The sequence below is a fragment of the Colobus angolensis genome, unplaced genomic scaffold, assembly GCF_000951035.1.
Source record: "Colobus angolensis palliatus isolate OR3802 unplaced genomic scaffold, Cang.pa_1.0 Scaffold111, whole genome shotgun sequence".
In the NCBI taxonomy this organism is placed as follows: Eukaryota; Metazoa; Chordata; class Mammalia; order Primates; family Cercopithecidae; genus Colobus; species Colobus angolensis.
This window is the reverse complement of record NW_012112142.1, coordinates 7,389,102-7,407,067: the sequence shown is the minus strand read 5'-3', so window position 1 is coordinate 7,407,067 and position 17,966 is coordinate 7,389,102. Positions and strand designations below refer to the sequence as shown.

At 38.8% G+C, this 17,966-nt stretch overlaps 1 protein-coding gene across 1 annotated transcript in view; it reads left to right on the top strand.

Moving 5' to 3' along the window:
* Positions 1-522: 522 nt before the first annotated feature.
* Positions 523-17,966, top strand: part of LOC105522393 (chromosome unknown open reading frame, human C4orf51) — a 41,357-nt gene continuing 23,913 nt past the window's right edge. Inside the window, exons 1-2 of the mRNA XM_011956913.1 lie at positions 523-752; positions 11,337-11,410. Of these exons, the coding sequence (XP_011812303.1) occupies positions 523-752; positions 11,337-11,410 (304 nt within the window). The remainder of the gene's footprint in view (positions 753-11,336; positions 11,411-17,966) is intronic.

The window sequence follows — 17,966 nt, the reverse complement described above, 5'->3', positions numbered from 1 at the left end:
CAGTGCACCACTACTCTGTGACATATGAGAAGCTGTTGAGTCACCTGCTATTGTTGACATTACAGGCAGTTCCTGTTCTCTTCCAGACACTTGAAGGTCTTTAGGAGAAGTGAATGCTTGGCACTGTTCTTTCATCTCATTTCCACTTCTTGAACCACCATCATTAGGAATTACTGCTTTATTTGTGATAGCAGTAAAATACAAATAATTTTGCCACCTGCTTTCTTGCCAGAATTATGAAGCAGCATATTTCTTAGAGCAAAATCCAGAAAGTTATATAACTTACAAATTTATTAGTTAAAATTTGCCTCCCTTGGGAGGCAAGGGGGTAGCATTTGTGGAATTTTGTGATCTGTTGCTTGGCAACTATATCTAAGACAGTTAAGCTTCTGCACTCTGTGAACTGTTGAGTCACAAAGTTTGGTGAGCCTAGTCAATTGCTTCCTGCTACTAGAAGGAAATTAATTCTTCATTATGCAGAGGACTTGACAAGTTTTCATCCAGAGCAGGCCATTCGTAGTTATGTCACACTTCTACTTGACTCCACAAATTCTTCTGCCCTTTAGCCCTCTTACTTCTCAAGAGTTTGAGCTGATCAGACGCAAGGCTGGAGCATCTTGGCAGGATGAAACACGATGGTCAGATTCTTCCATGACAACATACATAGGCAGTTACCGGAAAAAACAACTGGACAAGTCCACATGCAGCCAATTTTCTTTTAGAGCAGGACAGCATCAGCCTGAGTGTAAACAGTAAGATTTCTTTGTAATTTGCACCTGGATATATCACTATAAATAGACAAGAGTGCTCTTAGAAGAAAGATGTATTGTAGACCCTGAGAGACTTCATAGACTTTAACCCTCTATATTTTCTTTTGTAAATGTCAGCAGGAAGAAGAGCTAAATGTCAGTGACCAGCTGAAATTATGATCCTATTCTCTATTTAGTATTCCTAAAATTATATATAACTGCCTACTCCTGAAAGGATATGGATATGAATATTTGATTAAATTTTGGGTATTTGGGGTTCTCTTTTCAGCAAAAAGGTGCTCCTGAGAATTTCGCTTTGTTTCTTGTTTGGTTTCTGGCTTTCAGGAGCTTAGAAGTTCCTTCAGAGCAGGAAGAAATTGACGAAATCCTTCCCTATTCCCTACCTGTGGTTATTGCATTTTCTGAGTGTTTATTGTAAGCCAGGCCCTATGATAAGCCCAAAATCAAAAAAATTAATTTCAGTTTATAAAGTGACTGGAACTATAGAAATAAGTAATCAGCACAAAGAAAGGAGATTTTGTGGGTGTCTGGTGAGGGAGGAAGTGTTGTATGTCTGAAGAGAGCTCAGTAAAACAAGTTTCCTCCAAGCTGGTTTGACAGGCAGGCAAGGTGGGGAATGGAAAAGCACACTGCATGGAGAAAGAACCATTTAGCCCCAAACACCATCAAGGAGCTTCCAGGAGCTAAGTACATTTGAGAAAGTATAAGTGGGGATGTGGAAAAATATCAGGACTTGTTATTAAATCTATCCATCTGTATATATTAATTGGTAAATATTTTATCCAAATTATTGGAACCTATTTGATAAGCAGTTGAATTATTAACCTCAACTTCAGATGTGAGCAATAACCCACATAATACCCTGATAAATATTAGTTATATTTCCATCCAGTCCTTTCCAAATCATCAAAACAAGTGCTTAAAGCTAAAATGTCTCAGAAAGACTTCCCAATTGGGTGCCTTGCCTGGTTTAGTCCAACAAACTATAATTTCTGCATTTTAAAAATATCTCTCAAGTGTGTTGACACTTAATTAGCTTTGGACATCCCTTTGCTAATTCTGTGATACTTGAGGTTCCTCTTGGCCAGGTAGTGGAGTTGTCTTAGTCCTTTTTCTGCTTCTACAACACAATATCACAGACTGGGTAAACTATAAATAATAGAAGTTTATTTAGCTTATGGTTATTGGAGGATGAGAAGTACAAGAACACGGTACCAGCATCTGGTGAGGATGCAATAAGATGATCATCTTATCACAGAGGGTGAAATGTGGAAGAGAGCACTTGCAACAGAGAGAGATATCGAAACTGAACTTGCTTTGTAACAGCCTCCTCTTGAGATAACTAACCTGCTCATATTATTAATCTATTTGTGAAGGTTCCACACTTATGACCCAATCACCTCTCATTAGGCCCTACCTCCCAAAACTATTGCATTGGGGATTAAATTTCTAGCACATGAACTTTTGATTGACACACTCAAACCATAACAGGAGTCTTTAAGCACTGCTGAGGTCCTTTTTGAAAATAGTGTTTGAAAGAAAGGTGGTATCCAAACAGATCCATTTACCAGAGTAGGAAAAAAGGTACTATACTTAATAACTAAAAAAAATGCAAGACTAGGACATCTGTTGAAAATGTATAGAACATCTGTTGAAAATGTATAGAACTTTGAATTTTTTCCTATTCAGAGAGTGATCATTATGTGAATCATTCCAACCAAGGCAGCCTGTGACATTGCAAAACACAAAAGAGCATGGGCTTGTGAGGTTCATCTGTTTTTGGAACCTCAGAAATGTAAATACATTCTTTGCACAACTATTGCTTATTCTATTAGACGCTAAGAAGAAGCAAGTGTTATAAATGAAGATGAAGTACAGATTGAGCTCATTTTGAAAGTACTGATTATATTCTAAATTTGCTTTGTTTTTAATCTTTTTCATGGCTAATTTTAGCCCCAAGGACAAATGTCTTTTTAAGTTCTGAGCAAAAGCTATTTGATTAAAATTCCATAAGGCTATAGAGGGATATTCTACATCACTGTAAAATCAGAATGGTCCAAGGAGAATTATTGGGACAAAACATAAAATGACTGATCATATAAAGTGGGTTAAGTCAAGAAAGTATTAAAACATACAAAACATTATACATTATACTTTTTACTCATCATATTTATTTACCACATACATTGAATATTCATATTGTGTGAGATAGAAAAAATTTGGTAAAAGTCTTGATCATTTGGTTCTGAACCAGTTTTAACTGCAGATATGTAAATTTATAAATGTAATCAAAAGGATTCTGAATTTGGAGAATGGAGATTAGTGTGATACAGACCTTAAGTTATTATGAAATATTATCATCAATCCCAGTTGTCTGCCAAGGTTAAAATAAGGGAAGGGTCACATTTTGGAATTCCTAAGACAGAAATGTGGCTTAGGTGTAAATTATTAAGTCTTGATTCTTTCTGTATTCAAGACAAGGAATGAAATGGCATACAAATTGGGAAGTAAGAACTAAAACTGTCTTTGTTTGCAGATGACACTACCATCTACACAGAAAATCTGAAAGAATCAGCAAAAAAAAAAAAAAAAAAAAATCCCGAAACTAATAAGCTATTACAGCAAGATTGCAGAATACAATGTTAATATATAAAAAATCAATTATTTTCCTATGTATGAGCAATAAACAAGTGGAATTTTAAATAAAAACATCATACCGTATATATTAGCGTCTCCCAAAGTTAAACACTTAGATATAAATCTAACAGAATATGTACAAGATCTATATAAGGAAAACTAAAAAATTCCAATGAAAGAAATCTAAAAAGAACTAAATAAATGTAGAGATTTTTCCATGTCCATGGATAGGAAGACTCAGTATTATCAAGATGTCACGCCTTCCCAAATTGGTCTATAGATTAAATGCAATTCTAAGAAAAATCCTAGCCTGTTAGTTTCTGAATATCAACAAACTAATTCTAAAGTTTATATGGACAGGCAAAAGACCAAGAATAACCAACACGATATTGAAGAAGAACATAGAGTTGGAGGACTGACACTACCTAACTGTAATGCTCACTATAAAGCCAAAGTAATCAAGATAGTGTAGTATCAGTGAGAGAATAGATCAATGAAGCAGAATAAAGAGCCTAGAAATAGGCCAACATAAATATGGTCAACTGATCTTTGACAAAGAAGCAAAGGCAATACAATGGAGCAAATATTGTTCTTTTCAACAAATGGTATTGGAACAACTAAACATCCACATGCCGGAAAATTAACTGAGACACAGACCTTATACCATTCACAAAAATTAACTCAAAATGGATCATAAACCTAAATGTAAAATGCAAAACTGTAAAACTCCTAGAAGATAACAGGAGAAACCTTAAATAACTTTGGGTATGGCAATGGCAATGATATTTTAGATACAACACTACAGGTATGATCCATCAGAGAAATAATTGATAAGCTGAATTTCATTAAAATTAAAAATATCTGTTCTGAGTAAGACAATGTCAAGAGAATGAGAAGACAAACCACAGACTGGAAGGAAATATTTGCAAAGGACACATTTGAAATTTTTGTATTTTTAGTAGAGATGGGGTTTCACTATGTTGTCCAGGCTGGTCTCAAACTCCTAACCTCAGGTGATCCATCTGCCTTGACCTCCCAAAATGCTGGGATTACAGGCATGAGCCACCGTGCCTGGCCATGCATGATACAAACTTTTAATATTTAAATTAAAAGAGGAAATTAAAAAGTTAGTGCTTACCAGTAACAGTTAAAAATGATGTAAAAAATGCCACATACCAGCCTGGGCAACATAGTGAGACCTCATCTCTACAAAAATCAAAAAACTAGCCAGGTGGTGGTGACACATGCCTGTGGTTCCAGCTACATGGGAGGCTGAAGTGGGGAGATTACTTAAGCCTGGGAGGTGGAGGCTGAAGTAAGTCATGATTTTGCCACTGCACTCCAGCCTGGGTGACAGAGTTAGACCCTGCCTCAAAAAAAAAATGGCACCTGCAACATGGCTAAAATAGGTCACATCTCTAGGAAGAAATGTAATCAAAGATGTGCAAGATCTCCACTCAGAAAACTAGAAGACATTCGAGAAAATAGAGGCAATCTAATAGGAGATATAAACCATGTTCATTAATTGAAAGATGATTGATGTGGTTTGGCTCTGTGTCCCACCCAACTCTCATATCCAATTATAATTCCCACTGTCTAGGGAAGGTCTTGGTGGGAGGTAATTGGATTATGTGAGCAGTTTCCCCCATGCTGCTTTTGTGATAGCGAAAGAGTTCTCATGATATCTGATAGTTTAAAAGTGGCAGTTTCCCCTGCATGCTTTCTCTCTCTTGCCACCATGTAAGATGTGCCTTGCTTCCCCTTTGTCTTCTGCCATGATTGTAAGTTTCCTGAGGAGTCTCCAGCCATGTGGAACTGTGAGTCAATTAAACCTCTTTTGTTCATAAATTATCCAGTCTCACGTAGTATCTTTATAGCAGTGTGAAAATGGACTAATACCAGGATATTGTAAAAAAGTCAGTTCTTTCCAAATTGATTTATAGATTTTATACAGTTCCAATAGGTGTTTTTGTAGCACTTGACACAATGATTCTAAAATTCATGTGGAACTACAGAGAGCCAGGAAATAACTGAGATACTCTCAAAACCAACAAACAAAACAAACAACAACAAAAAGGTGAGGGTCTTGTTCTAACAACAACAAACTTACTATAAAGCTTTAGTAGTTGAGGCAGGATGCTTTCATGAAACAAGAATAAACAAAGACCAGTGGAGCAGAATAAAGAGCCAGAAACAGACCCATGCATATACAAATACTTGATTCATAAAAAAACAAAAAACAAACAAACAAACAAAACAGCAGAACAGCAGAGAAAGGCAATGTGTTCAATTCCAAATAAATTAATTCAGATGAATTAAATATCAAAGTGTAAAAGGCAAATCAATGAAACCATTAGATGACAATATGGAGAATATCTTGACTATTTCAAGGTTGGCAAAGATTTCTTAAACAAAACACAAAAAGCACTAACCGTAAGGAAAAAGTTAGATAAATTTTGAATTACCTTAAAATTAAGTGGTTCTATTCAACAAAATACAATATTAAGGGTGTATAAAAAGGCAAGCCACAGAGAAGAATATATTTTCAACTTAGTGACTGACAAAAGGCATCTATGAGAGATATATGTACTTATATACATATATGTGTGTATATATGAATTTGTGAGAACTCTTACAAATTAATACCAAAAAAACACAACCCACTAGAAAAATAGGAAAGAGACTTCAAAATTAAACCAATAAACCAAGATATCCAAACAACCAATAAACATACCAAAGGTGCTCAACTGCGTTATCAATCATAAAACGCAAATTAAAACTACAAAGAGCTTATGCTAAACACCTTCCAGAAAAGTTAAAATTTAAAAGACCATTAATATTAAGTGTCAACATAGACCAATGGCACAGAATAAAGAACCCAGAAATTAAGCCACACACCTACAGTCAACTGATCTTTGAAAAAGTCAACAAAAATAAAAAAGGGGAAAGGACACACTATTCAATAAGTGGTGCTGGAAAAACTGGCTAACCATATGCAGAAGAAAACTGGACCCCTACCTTTCACCATATAAAAAAATTAACTCAAGATGGATTAAAGACTTAAATATAAGACTTCAAACTATAAAATCCTAGAAGAGGCTGGACGCAGTGGCTCACGCCTGTAATCCCAACACTTTGGGAGGCCTAGGCAGGCGGATCACCTGAGGTCAGGAGTTCAAGACCAGCCTGCTAACATGGTGAAACCCCATTTCTACTAAAAATACAAAAAAAATTAGTTGGACATGGTGGCAGGCGCCTGTAATCCCAGCTACTTGGGAGGCTGAGGCAGGAGAATCACTTGAACCCGAGAGGTGGAGGTTGCAGTGAGCTGAGATCGCACCATTGCACTCCAGCTCGGGCAACAAGAGCGAAACGCCATAAAAATAAATAAATAAATAAATAAATAAATAGGCCAGGCGAGGTGGCTCACGCCTGTAATCCCAGCACTTTGTGAGGCCGAGGAGGGCAGATGACGAGGTCAGGAGATTTGAGACCATCCTAGCTAACATGATGAAAACCCGTATCTACTAAAAATACAAAAAATTAGCCCGACATGGTGCCTGGCGCCTGTAGTCCCAGCTACTCGAGAGGCTGAGGCAGGTGAATGGTGTGAACCCGGGAGGCGGAGTTTGCAGAGAGCCAAGATTGAGCCACTGCACTCCAACCTGGGCGACAGAGCGCTGTCTTAAAACAAACAAACAAACAAACAAACAAACAAAACAAATAATAATAATAATCCTAGAAGAAAACACCTAGGTAACACTCTTCTGGACATTGCCATAGGCAAAGAATTCATGACTAAGTCCTCAAAAGCAAACACAACAAAAACAAAAACTGACAATTGGGACCTAATTAAACCACAGAGCTTCTGCATAGCAAAAGAAACTATCAATCGAGTAAAGAGACAACCCACAGAATGAGAGAAAATATTTTTGATCTATGCATCCAACAAAGGACTACTATCCAGAATCCATAAAGAACTTAAATCAACAAGTAAAAACCAACAAACCCATCAAAAAGTACGCAAAGGGCCAGGTGGGTAGCTCACGCCTGTAATCCCAGCACTTTGAAAGGCTGAGGCAGGAAGAGGATTGCTTGTCCCAGGAATCTGAGACCAGCCTGGAAACATAGGGAGACCCCATCTCCTCCTAAACCCCCTCAAAAAAGAATTAGCCAGGTGTGGTGGCATGTGCCTATGGTCCCAGCTATTCAGGAGGCTGAGGTGGGCGTATTGGTTGAGCCTGGTAGTTTGAGGCTGCAGCGAGCTATGATCATGCCGCTGCACTCCAGCCTGGGTGACAGAGTGAGACCTTGTCTCAAAAAAAAATTGCACAAAGGACATGAATAGACACTTCTCAAGAGAAGACACAACAAGTGGCCAACAAACCTGAAAAAATGCTCAGCATCACTAATCATCAGAGAAATACAAACCAAAACCACAATGAGATACCATCTCACACAAAGCAGAATGGCTGTTAATAAAAAGTCAAAAAATAACAGATGTTGATGAGATTGGAGAGAAAACAGAACATTTAAACACTGTTAGTGGAAATGCAAATTAATTCAGCTCCTGTGGAAAGTAGTTTGGAGGTTTCTCAAAGAACTGAATATAGAACTACCATTGACCCAGCAAATCCCATTACTGGGTATATATCCCAAGGAAAGTAAATCATTTCAGCAAAAAGACACATGTGCTCATATGCTCGTTGCAGCACTATTCACCATAGCAATGACTTGGAATCAACTTAGGTGCTCATCAATGGTGGATTGGATAAAGAAAATGTGGTATGTATACAGTATGGAATACTACACAGCCATGAAAAAGAATGAAATAATGCCCCTTGCAGCAACATGGATGCAGCTGGTAAGTAAATTAATGCAGAAACAGAAAATCAAACACAGCATGTTCTCACTTATAAGTGGGAGCTAAACAGTGGATGCACATGGACATAAAAATGGAACAGTAGACACTGAGGGCAGAGAGGGAAAGGAGCAAGGGTTGAAAAACTACCTATTGGGTACTAAGTTCACTATTTGAGTGACAGGTTCAATATAAGCCTAAATTTCAGCATCACACAATATACTCATGTAACATACTTGCACATGTACCCCTTGAGTCTTAAAAAAAAGCCTACTAAGTGTTGATAAGGATGCCTAACAATAAGATCTCTCATATACTGCTGATGGGAATGTACGTTGATATCGCACTTTAGAAAATGTTTAGTTTTACCTTCTACAGCTGATTCTACGGATACTGTAGACATAGCAATTCTACTCCAACTGAAATGCGCTTTCACATGTACTTTGAGAGACATGTACAATAATGTTCTTAGCAGTACTTTTCATAATAGCCAAGAAAACTAAAACAAGCAAAATGTAGAATAAGGACTATTTATTGACAGAAGAGTCAACTGTGGTGTGGTCATACAATGGAATACGGTATAGTAATGAATAAGAAAAACTATGGTTCCACTCAATAATCTCACAAACATGATGTTGGGCATTTTGAACCAGGTGACATGCTGTATAATTCTGCTTATATAAAATTCAAAAAAACCCAGCCCAAACCAAACTATAGTTTGTAGTGATAAAATATATTAAGAGAAGCAATGAAGTGGTTCCTGTAGAAGTAGGGAAATTGGCCCAATGACCACCTGTATCAGACCATCTGCCCCAAATCTGCTGAACAATAATTACTGGGGATTTAGCTGAAAAATCTACACTTTTAAATTCATACCCCCAGGTGATTCAACTGCTGTTGGTTAGGAGAAGAAAGATGCAGAGTAGGCCACCAACCCCTGTCTCAGGAATGATTAGGGCTGGTTTGTGTGCTGAGTACATGTATAGGAATATTTTAGGGCTTGTTAGGCTGATATCAATTCCACTCTACCCCTGCGTCACAGAGTTACAGGTTCCTGAAGCATGAGGACCCTCCTCCCTCAATCAGACACCCCAAAATAATTACTACCATGTGTTGAATTCTAGAAATTGATGACTTTGTTCATTCCATACAAAATAACCTGCGCTTCCCACCCAGTCCCTGCTTGCTTAGAGTGTCATATTTGGATTCAAGGAAACTGGGATACAGATGTGTTTCAAAGGATACACACTGCATCTGTGAGTCCCCAAGTTACTCCGCTGATATTAAGTTTTTAGTTTTTTCAGAAACCAACATAATTACTGTAATCTTTCTTATCCCATTCATAGCACTTATCTTATTTCGAAAACAGCTCCCTAGAGAAACACTCATAAATCCCTTTGAAATAATTATGAGCTTAATGTTTGAGCTTTTCATGCACAGAAGTTGAAAATGTTACCCTTTTATGACAAATTAGAGAACAAACAAATCACTAAAGACGATAAGAAAGTCCAACTGTAGTTTATTTAATGGGATTGTGGGATTACAGTTGGGAGCATGGAAAGAGTGGAAGAGAACAAACAAATGTTTAAGAAACCAAATAAAAAGATGAATGATTTATATTCCTCTGGGTAAATACCCAGTAATGGGATCACTGGGTAGAATGGTAGTTCTGTTTTTAGCTTTTTGAGGAAATGTCATACTGTTTTCTACAATGGTTGAACTAATTTATCCTCCTACTAACAGTGTACAAGGGTTCTCTTTTCTCTGCAACCTTGCCAGCATCTGTTATTTTTAACTTTTTAGTAATAGCCATTCTGATTGGTATAAGATGGTATCTCATTGTGGTTTTTATTTGCATTTCTCTAATGATCAGCGATAATGGGTTTTTTTATATGATTTTTGGCCACATGTCTCCTTTTCAAAAGTGTCTGTTTATGTTCCTTGCCCACTTTTTAATGAAATTGTTTGTTTTTGCTTGCAAATTTGTTTAAGTCCCTTTAGATGCCGGATATTAGACCTTTGTCAGATGCATAGTCTGCAAATATTTTCTCCTCTTCTGTAGACTCTCTGTTTACTCTGTTGATAGTTTCCTTTGCTGTGCAGAAGCTCTTAAGTTTAACCAGATCCCCTTTGTTAACTTTGGCTTTTGTTGTGATTGCTTTTGGTGTCTGCGTCATGAAATCTTTCTAGAACATAACAACACATGCATGCAAACGTTCACTGCAGCATTATTCACAATAGAAAAGACATAGAATCAACCTAAATGCCCATCGATGACAGGTTGTAAAAAGAAAATGGGGTACATATACATCATGAAATACTATGCAGTCACAATAAAGAACAAGATCATGTCTTTTGCAGAAACATGGATGGAGCTGGTGGCCATTATCCTTAGCAAACTAATGCAGGAACAGAAAACTAAATACGGCATGTTCTCATTTATAAGTGAGAGTTTAATGATGAGAACACATGGACACAAAGAAGGGAACAACGTGGCCGGGCACAGTGGCTCACATCTGTAATCCCAGCACTTTGGGAGATTGAGGTGGGCAAATCACAAGGTGAAGAGATCGGGATCATCCTGGCCAACATGGTGAAACCCTGTCTCTACTAAAAATACAAAAATTAGCTGGGCTTGGTGGTGCGCGCCTGTAGTCCTAGCTACTCAGGAGGCTGAGGCAGGAGAATCACTTGAACCTGGGAGGTGGAGGTTACAGTGAACCAAGATCATACCGCTGCACTCCAGCGTGGTGACAGAGTGAGACTCTGTCTCAAAAAAAGAATGAAACTACAGACACTGGGGTCTACCAGATGGTGGAGGGTGGGAGGAGGGAGAGGAGCAGAAAAGAATTGCTGTCGGGTATTAGATCTAATACTTGGGTGATGAAGTAATCTGTACAACAAACCCCCATTACACAAGTTTATCTAAATAACCTTCACATGTACCCCCAAACCTAAAATGAAAGTTTTAAAAAAAAGATAAATGGAAATTCCTGTAAGTCCATAGGCTTCATGTGATTTATAAATCCATAAATTTGTAACTTGTTTCTTCTACTTGCTTTTCTTAGGATGTCATTGCCAAACAGTTCTGCCTGTCGTCTTCTCTGCTGGGCTGGTACCCAAGAGACTACAGATGTCAAAGGTAAGTGCAACATGAGAAGTTTCTGGGCCCAGCCCTTTTGCCAGGGTTGCTGTGTTTCTTTCAGGTTCTTTTTTTTCTCTGACTTCACTGAGATATGATTGACAAATAAATACTGTAAAGAAAATGTGGTATGTATACACCATGGAATACTACACAGCCATGAAAAAGAATGAAACTGTGAGCTGTGGCTCACACCTGTAATCGCAGTACTTTGGGAGGCCGAGGTGGGTGGATCACTTGAGGTCACAAGTTCGAGACCAGCCTGGCCAACATGGTGAAACCCATGTCTACTAAAACCAGAAAAACAATATTAGCTGCCTGTGGTGGCGCATGCCTGTAATCCCAGCTACTCAGGAGGCTGAGGCAGGAGAATCGCTTGAACCCAGGAGGCAGAGCTTGCAGTGAGCCGAGATAGTGCCATTGCACTCCAGCCTGGGTGACAGAGCAAGACTATGTCTTAAAAAACAAAACAAAACCAACCAACCAAACAAACAAACAAAAACAGACCTACTCTCTTAGCAATTTTTTTTTTTTTTTAAGACAGGGTCTCACTCTGTTACCCAGGCTGGAGTGCAGTGGTGCGATCTCGATTCACTGCAACATTTGCCTCCCAGGTTCAAGTGATTCTTGTGCCTCAGACTCCCAAGTAGCTGGGATTACAGGAGCCTGCCCCTATGCCTGACTGATTTTTGTATTTTTAGTAGAGACGGGATTTCGCCATGTTGGCTATGCTGGTCTCAAATTCCTGACCTCGTGATCTGCCCAACTCGGCCTCCTAGAGTGCTGGGATTACAAGCATAAACCACCATACCCAGCTCTCTTAGCAAATTTTAAGTATAAATTGTAACTAACCATAGTCACCATAGTGTACATAAGGTCTCCATAAGTATTCATCTTATGACTGAAAGTTTGCACCCTTTGACCAAAAATTCCCCATTTATCTTACCTTACACCTCCTGGTAACCACTGTTCTACTGTGCTTCTATCACTTCGACTTTTTAGATTACACATAGGAGTGAAATTATGCAGTTTTTGTCTTTCTGTGGCTGAGTAATTTCACTTAGCATAATGTCCTCTAGGTACATCCATGTTGTCACAAAGACCAAGATGTCCTTCTCTTTAAAGCTGAATAATTTTCCATTGTATGTATATACCACACTTTCTTTATCCATTCATTGTCGACAGACACATAAGTTGTTTCTAGATCTTTACTCTTGTGAATAATGCTGTAATGAACACGGGAGTGCAGGTAGCTCTTCAAGGTCGTGATTTTATTTCCTTTGGATATGTATCAGTAGGATTGTTGGATCATACAGTAATTCTATTTTTAATTTTTTTTGAGAACCTCCCAATTAACATTTCCATCATCAGTGGATAAGGGTTTCCTTTTCACACATCTTTGACAACACTTATTTTTTAACTTTTTGATAATAGCCATTCTAACAGGTAGAAGTGATATCTACTTGTGGTTTTGATTTGCATTTCCCTGAATTTAGTGAGGTTGAGAACATTGTTATATACTTTTTGGCCATTTGTATGTGCTATTTGGAAAAATGTCTCTTCAAGTCATTTTCCCATTTTTAAATCAGTTTTTTTCCTGCTATTTAGTTGTATGAGTCTGTATACCGAAAGTATCTGAGACAGGTCTCAATCAATTTAGAAAGTCTATTTTGCCAAGGTTAAGGATACATCTGTGAACAGCCTCTGGATGTCCTGACAACATACGCCCAAGGTTAGGGTAGAGCTTGCTTTTATACATGTTAGGGAGACACGAGACATTGGTCAATACATGTAAGATGTACATTGGTTCAATCCAGAAAGGCAGGACAACTCAAAGCAGGGCCTACCAGGTCAGAGGCAGATTTAAAGATTTTCTGATTAGCAACTGGTTGAAAGAGATTTTATCTAAAGACCTGGAATAGATTAGAAAGGAATGTCTGGGTTTTGGTAAAGGGATCTGGAGGCCAAGGTTTTATCATGCAAATGAAGCCTACAGGTAGATTTCAGAGAGAATAGACTGTGTTTCTTATCAGATTTAAAGAGTCTGTTCTATCAGTCTTAAACTCTCTCTGTTGATGTTTGTGAGGCATGTCTGACCCCCAGTTTCCATCAGACCCTTAACTAGTTTTTCAGGATAATATGAAATGCCCTTGGCTGAGGGGAAGATCCACCAGTCAGTTGGGGGCACATAGAATTTTATTTTTGGTTTACAAGTTCATTATGTGTTTTGGATATTAACTCCTTATCTGAGAGATGGTTTGCAAATATTTCCCCTTATTCTGTCAGTTTTTATTTCATTGATAGTTTCCTTCCCTGTGTAGAAAGTTTTTGTTTAATATAGTTCCATTTGTTTATTTTTGCTTTAGTAGACTTTGCTATTGATGTTATATCCAAAATTCACTACCAAGACCAATGTCAGAAAGCTTTCTCCCTGTGTTGTCTAGGAGTTTCTTGTTTTTGGGTCTTATATTTAACTCTTTAACCTATTTGAGTTGATTTTTGTGTATAGTGTAAGATAAGAGTACAATTTCTTTCTTTTATATGTCGATATCTGGTTTTCTCAGGCCAATTATTGATGAGACTACTGTGGGAGCCATAGGCTCTTGGCTCCCTAAAGCTTTGGTAAGAATCACTGACATGAGGCAGATTGATTAATAGGAGAAAAGGCATAAACATTTATTTAACATACATCCAGGGGAGCCTTCAGAATAAAAGCCCGACTTCCCAATGAGTTACGGAAACGTGTGTATTATCTTGAGGCCGCAGTAAAGAATGCAGACTCAGAGAATGTCCAGAAACAGGTAAATCAGGCTTAATGGCAAGGCAGGTTTAGAGAGAGAGAAATGAGGAGGCTCGACTGGCAAAGGTGGTTTTTTTTATGTAGATGAAGCCTCCCTCAGAGAGAATAGACGGTAAATGTTTCTTTTCAGATTTTTAAAGGTGTCAGTTCATCTGCCAGAGTTGGAGGAAAAAGTTTTAAATAAATAAATAATAAAGGTGTCAAACTCTCAACCTCTCCTGGATCTGGGGGAAGGCATAGAAAGGGGAGGGGGCATGAATTCATTAGTGGAAATTCTCTACAGATGCAAATTTCCCCCACTTAGAATAGCTTCACAAGGCCACTCTGTCTGCTGGCCAAGTAGCAGCCATTTAAAAATATGTCAAAGAAATATATTTTTGGATAAAGTATTTTAATTTGTTTCACTATTATTTCCCTATTGTGTATTCTTGGTGCTTTTGCTGAAGATTAGCTAACTGTATATGCATGGGTTTATTTCTGGGTTCTCTATTCTTTTTCATTGGTCTATGTGTCTGTTTTTATGCCAGTGCCATGCTCTTTTGATTGCTACAGTTTTCTAATATAATTTGAAATTAGGACAAATGTTTTTTCTTGCTGCTTTCAAAATTCTCTTTGCCTTTGATTTTTGAAAGTTTTGTTACTGATGGCAAATCCATACAGGTCTACAGCAATCGCAATTCTTGCCTCCTCAGAAGAAAGAATTTGACTGAAGGGCATAAGCAGAAGGAGAGACCAAGGCAAGTTTCAGAGCAGGAGTAAAAGTTTATTAAAAAGTTTAGAGCAGGAACGAGAGAAGGTAAAGCACACTTGGAAGAGGGTGAAGCAGGTGACTTGAGAGATCACCTTGGAAGAGGCTAAAGCGGGCAACTTGAGAGATCAAGTGTGCAGTTTGACCTTTAGCTTGGGGTTTCAGACGTTAGCATGCTTCCAAGGCCTTACATCCCTTCTCCCCTGTTTCTTCCCTTGAGGTGGGCTGTCTGCATGTGCAGTGGCCTGCTAACACTTGAGAGGAGAGCATGCAGTGTGTTTACTGGAGCTGTACACATGCTTATTTGAGGCATTCTTCCCTTACCAGACAAATGTCTTTAGAAGGCCATGTACTAGTTAACTCCACAATTTTGCCTCTTAATGTGTAAGCTTGAGCCCATTCACCAGACTCCTGAGATCTCATTGGGATGCTGCTGATCACCAGTTTCAGGAGTTTCTATTTATTGGGAGACTGCCTTTCCCTGGCATCTGCTGTGACCAATTATTATTTTAGAGAGACAGTTAGCAATCACCTGACCATAGCCTGATGGTTGCCTGACATTCCTGTTGTGTGTGTGTGGCAAGGTTGGAGGCTAGGCCATCTCTTGTTCTGCTCATGCCTAACTAACTACCTCCTGTAACATTTCCCCCCTCAAGAGTCCAGTACCCCAATTCTTTGGGGAAAGTGAATGAAGGTCAGTCTTTTGTAATTGATTCCTGCTGACAGAGAGGAGTGGTAGTGATTGTTCTACAGGTCTTGGCCTCTTGCTAGCTGTCAGGGCAGAGCTGGTTCCATGGGTTGGTGAAAGCAGTATCCAACCAGGTCCAAGAGACAGGGACAGGATTTTGCCTCTGTCATGTCCCACTAATGAGCAGTCTAGGGGTCCTCTGTAGAAGGGTGGCTCTTGAATATTGAGAGGACAGTATCCCTCACTGATGATCATTTGGAACTTGATGGCCTGAAGGTGAGAGGCAAGAAATAGGATTATTAGAATTAGAAGAATGCTAAGCCAAAATAAGGGGGTGATGATAGCTCCAAAAAATTCTGAGACTGCCAATATGCTCAGGTAGCTGGTGGCTATAGTTATGCCTGCTAAGACTTGGGTGCATGGGGTTGCTAGCTGATTCCATTGGGTTCTTGGGGTTGCTAGCTGATTCCAATATGTGCCCAGAATTAGAATATTGATCCAGATTTTTACATTACCCATCTGTCTTGTTTCTTCTGACCTGCAGCCAGAGATCACTGGTTGGTTCACAGGAATAAGCAGGGTTAATCTAAATTGCAGACAAAAACTCAAAAACTGATGAGACTAGAATCTAATAATAGGTGTACCATAGTTTTTGAAACATAATTTTTTTCTCTCCGGTCCTCAGTTTTATTAAAGACAAATCATGATAGAACTGACTTGTTCACAAAATGAACTTTAGTCTTATTATACTTGGCATGGTTATTTGCATAAAGCACAGTGAGAATAATTATGTGCCATATAGAGTCCTTTTAAAATTGGCTTTAATGAAACTGTTTTCCATAAGGAATTTCAGATAAGACTTTTTTAAAGCCTTAGGTTGGCACCATCAAATACCTGTATGACTTGGGTAAAGTTCTCTCTTCTTATGTTCTCAAGATAACTTGGGGCTTCTAGGCCTGTTATAAAGTGACATTCTTTACTCACCACAAGCCAGGAGCCCTTTACAGGGACTGTGCAGCCAAGGTATGAGGGCAGTTTTCTGAAGGAACTTTTATTGGCTTCATAATTCCATTTTGATTCCTTAAAGAAAAGCATGCCAATGTCAAAGCCTTGGTAAAATAACCAGTTTCTCTAAGTGTGTCCTGTTATAAAAGAAAACAGATTCTTTTCTTCCTGTTTTTCTTTATTTTAGACGGAGTCTTGCTCTGTCACCCAGGCTGGAGTGCAGTGGTACAATCTCAGCTCACTGTAAGCTTCGCCTCCCGGGTTCATGCCATCCTCCTGCCTCAGCCTCCTGAGTAGCTGGGACTACAAGGCACCTGCCACCATGCCCAACTAACTTTCTGTACTTTTTAGTAGGGATGGGATTTCACTGTGTTAGCCAGGATGGTCTCGATCTCCTGACCTCGTGATCCACCCGCCTCGGCCTCCCAAAGTGCTGGGATTACAGGCGTTGAGCCACCACGCCTGGCCCATACAAGACACTTTTTTATATAAAAGATGCTTTTTTATATAAAATCTCTTCTTTATAACCTTCCGTGCCTTTAGAACCTTTGAATTCAACAAAAATCATTTTCCTTTCATTAGAAAGTAAAGATTTGTACTGCATGTTGTTTTGCAAGTTCTGCAAAGGGGGAACAAATGAGGAGGTTATTTACATACTGCACTGGAGAAGTTATCCCACCTCAAGAGATTGCTCAGTTAGATTTTTGCTAGTGCTTGTCTGAATAAGTGTGGGCTATTTCTATATCATTGGGTAGGACTGTCCAGGATGCAGTTATTGGTTAAAGATTTAGATAGCTTTCTTAGGAGAAATAGAGCTATTAGAAAGATGAATTCAGGCTGGGAGTGGTGGCTCATGCTTGTAATCCCAGCACTTTGGGAGGCCGAGGCGGGCAGATCACCTGAGGTTGGGAGTTCGAGACCAGCCTGACCAACATGGAGAAACCCCATCTCTATTAAAAATACAAAATTAGCTGAGCATGGTGGCACATGCCTGTAATCCCAGCTACTAGGGAGGCTGAGGCAGGAGAATCGCTTGAACCTGGGAGGTGGAGATTGCGATGAGCTGAGATCACACCATTGCACTCCAGCCTGGGCAACAAGAGTGAAACTCCATCTCAAAAAAAATTTTAAAATAAAAGAAAGATGAATTCAGAGGTCAGGTAAATAGTAAGCAAGCACCCATCTTGGAAAAAAAAAATATTTTGCCCTAAAGAGGTGTTGGGTATTTAGATATCATCAGGGACTGGTCCCTTAAGTAACATAAAGGGCTGTGAATTTTTTCTTTTGGAGGGAGGGGGTGCCATTTCCCCCATTT